Here is a 2,113-nt window from a genome sequence, read left to right on the forward strand (position 1 = left end):
TTGGCACAACAGAGATTTCCATAATGTAACTTTAGACAGCTGTTCTCTCTTCATTAGTTTAGTAGGCCAAATATAAAAGAGTTTGTTTATACAAACATTTTACTAATCTTTTAAACTGTACAATTCAGTGGGTTTTAGTATATTCACAAGGTTGTGCTTCCACTTCCAGAATGTTTTCATCATGCCCCAAAGAAACTCTGTACCTATAAACAGTCACTGCCCATTCGCTCCCTCTTCCAGATTCTGGCAGCTATTACAGTACTTTCAGTCTCCGTGGATTTGTCTATTCTGAACATTTCATATGAATGAGATGTCCAATATTTGGCCTTTTATGTCTGACTTCTTCTGCTTACCCTGTTTTTAAGTCTCATTCATGTTGTAGCATGTATCAGTACTTTATTCAATTTTATGGCTGAATAATATATTGATTTTTTGAAATTATATGGGTGGGAGGTTGTATTAGCTATGCATTTAATATCAGGATAGTAAATAAGGTGTTAACAAAATATTTGTTATATAAAAGAACATTGGATCAGAACCACTGATCTAGCTGGAAAGACAAGACAAGTGTATATAAAAAGGCAATTAACAACCCAAACAAAAACATTATGTAATCAGGAGATAGTTAAATTTTCTGGAACAAAGGATGACAGGTAAGGATTAGGCAGAGATTAAATCTGAGTGATCGATCCTATTCAGCTAATGGGTTGGCAAGGCCTGGAATGAGATGCAGCCATCTAAAAATTAAAACTGCCAACCTTGTAGGCTGCTACCCCATCTCCAATAATCTCTGCGAGCAATCTTTCTTTCCAGTAGGCTCTGCAGTGATGAACGGGATCAGGGGAAGCAAAGTGACCCTCCTGGAACCAAACGGATATTTCCGTGGAGGTATCCTAACGGGATGGGTTTTGCAGAGCAAAGCTGTAAGCTGCCAACTCTGACCCCTGGGGAAGTCTTGCCTCCAGCTTCCCCGTGGTGCTTTTGCACAGGCTATTTAGGCACATCTCGGCCGCCGTGGCGGGGCACGGCTCAGCTGTTGCGGGGCGGGGCTTTCACAGAGCATGGCGGCGGGCGAGCTTGAGGGCAGCAAGCCCCTGAACGGGCTGCTGAATGCGCTAGCCCAGGACACTTTCCACGGGCACCCCGGCATCACAGAGGAGCTGCTACGGAGCCAGCTGTATCCAGAGGTGCCACCCGAGGAGTTCCGCCCCTTTTTGGCAAAGATGAGGGGGATTCTTAAGGTACTGCTCTTTTCTATAGTCTCCGGCTTGGAGCAGAACCCCTTGGCCGCTGGCTTCAGACTCGCCCCCTCGCTTTCCCCCGTCCCCACAAGCTGAAAGGCTTTTCCTCCTCTGATCTCTACTCCGTGGGGTCCACATTGGGCTCCTTCTGATTTGCTCGTTCCGTCGCCCCTTCTCACTTTCCTAAGGGTGACCTTTTTATGCTGAAGTTCCCAGTCCCCCGGTAGGACTGACTGACACCCACGGGGGTTTTTCCTTCAAGACATCTCTTCTGAGTCTCTTGGTGACAGTCGCGTTTCCTCAGCAGATCTGTGGGATCTGGATTTTTTAAAATGAAGAGTTTTAGGTCGCTAGCTTTCCCCGGTTGTGGAAGTTGGGAGCGTTAAAATGAGTGCTGGATAAGGGGTGGCTTTAACCCGAGTGACATCTGTCAAGCAGTCCACTGCATGGTTAAGAGAGCATAATTACCAGCTTGAAGTCAAAGTATAGACTAGACCGTCCAATAGAAATATGTGAGCCAAAAAGGTGAAATTAATTTTAATAATATATCTTATTTAATCCAGAATATCCGAAGTATTATCACTTCACATATAATCAATATACAGAATATTGACAAGATTTTCTGTTACCTTTTTCACTAGGTCTTAGAAATCCAGTATTTTACACTTAAAGCTCATATCTCAGACTAGCCACATTTCAAGTGCTCAGTAGTCACATGTGGCTAATAAACATCATATTGGACAACTCTAGTTTTTTTAAATTATTATTTATTATTTATTTATTTTTTTGAGACAGGCTAGAGTGCAGTGGCGCAATCTCGAGATTGGCGCAATCTCGGCTCACTGCAACCTCTGCCTCCCAGTCTCAAGCGA

At 43.8% G+C, this 2,113-nt stretch overlaps 1 protein-coding gene across 1 annotated transcript in view; it reads left to right on the forward strand.

The window, feature by feature from the left end:
• Window positions 1-1,061: 1,061 nt before the first annotated feature.
• COMMD1 (copper metabolism (Murr1) domain containing 1) overlaps window positions 1,062-2,113 on the forward strand; it is a 222,942-nt gene continuing 221,890 nt past the window's right edge. Inside the window, exon 1 of the mRNA XM_011956823.1 lies at window positions 1,062-1,241. Within this exon, the coding sequence (XP_011812213.1) occupies window positions 1,062-1,241 (180 nt within the window). The remainder of the gene's footprint in view (window positions 1,242-2,113) is intronic.

This window comes from Colobus angolensis, unplaced genomic scaffold, assembly GCF_000951035.1.
Source record: "Colobus angolensis palliatus isolate OR3802 unplaced genomic scaffold, Cang.pa_1.0 Scaffold425, whole genome shotgun sequence".
NCBI classification, from domain to species: domain Eukaryota; kingdom Metazoa; phylum Chordata; class Mammalia; order Primates; family Cercopithecidae; genus Colobus; species Colobus angolensis.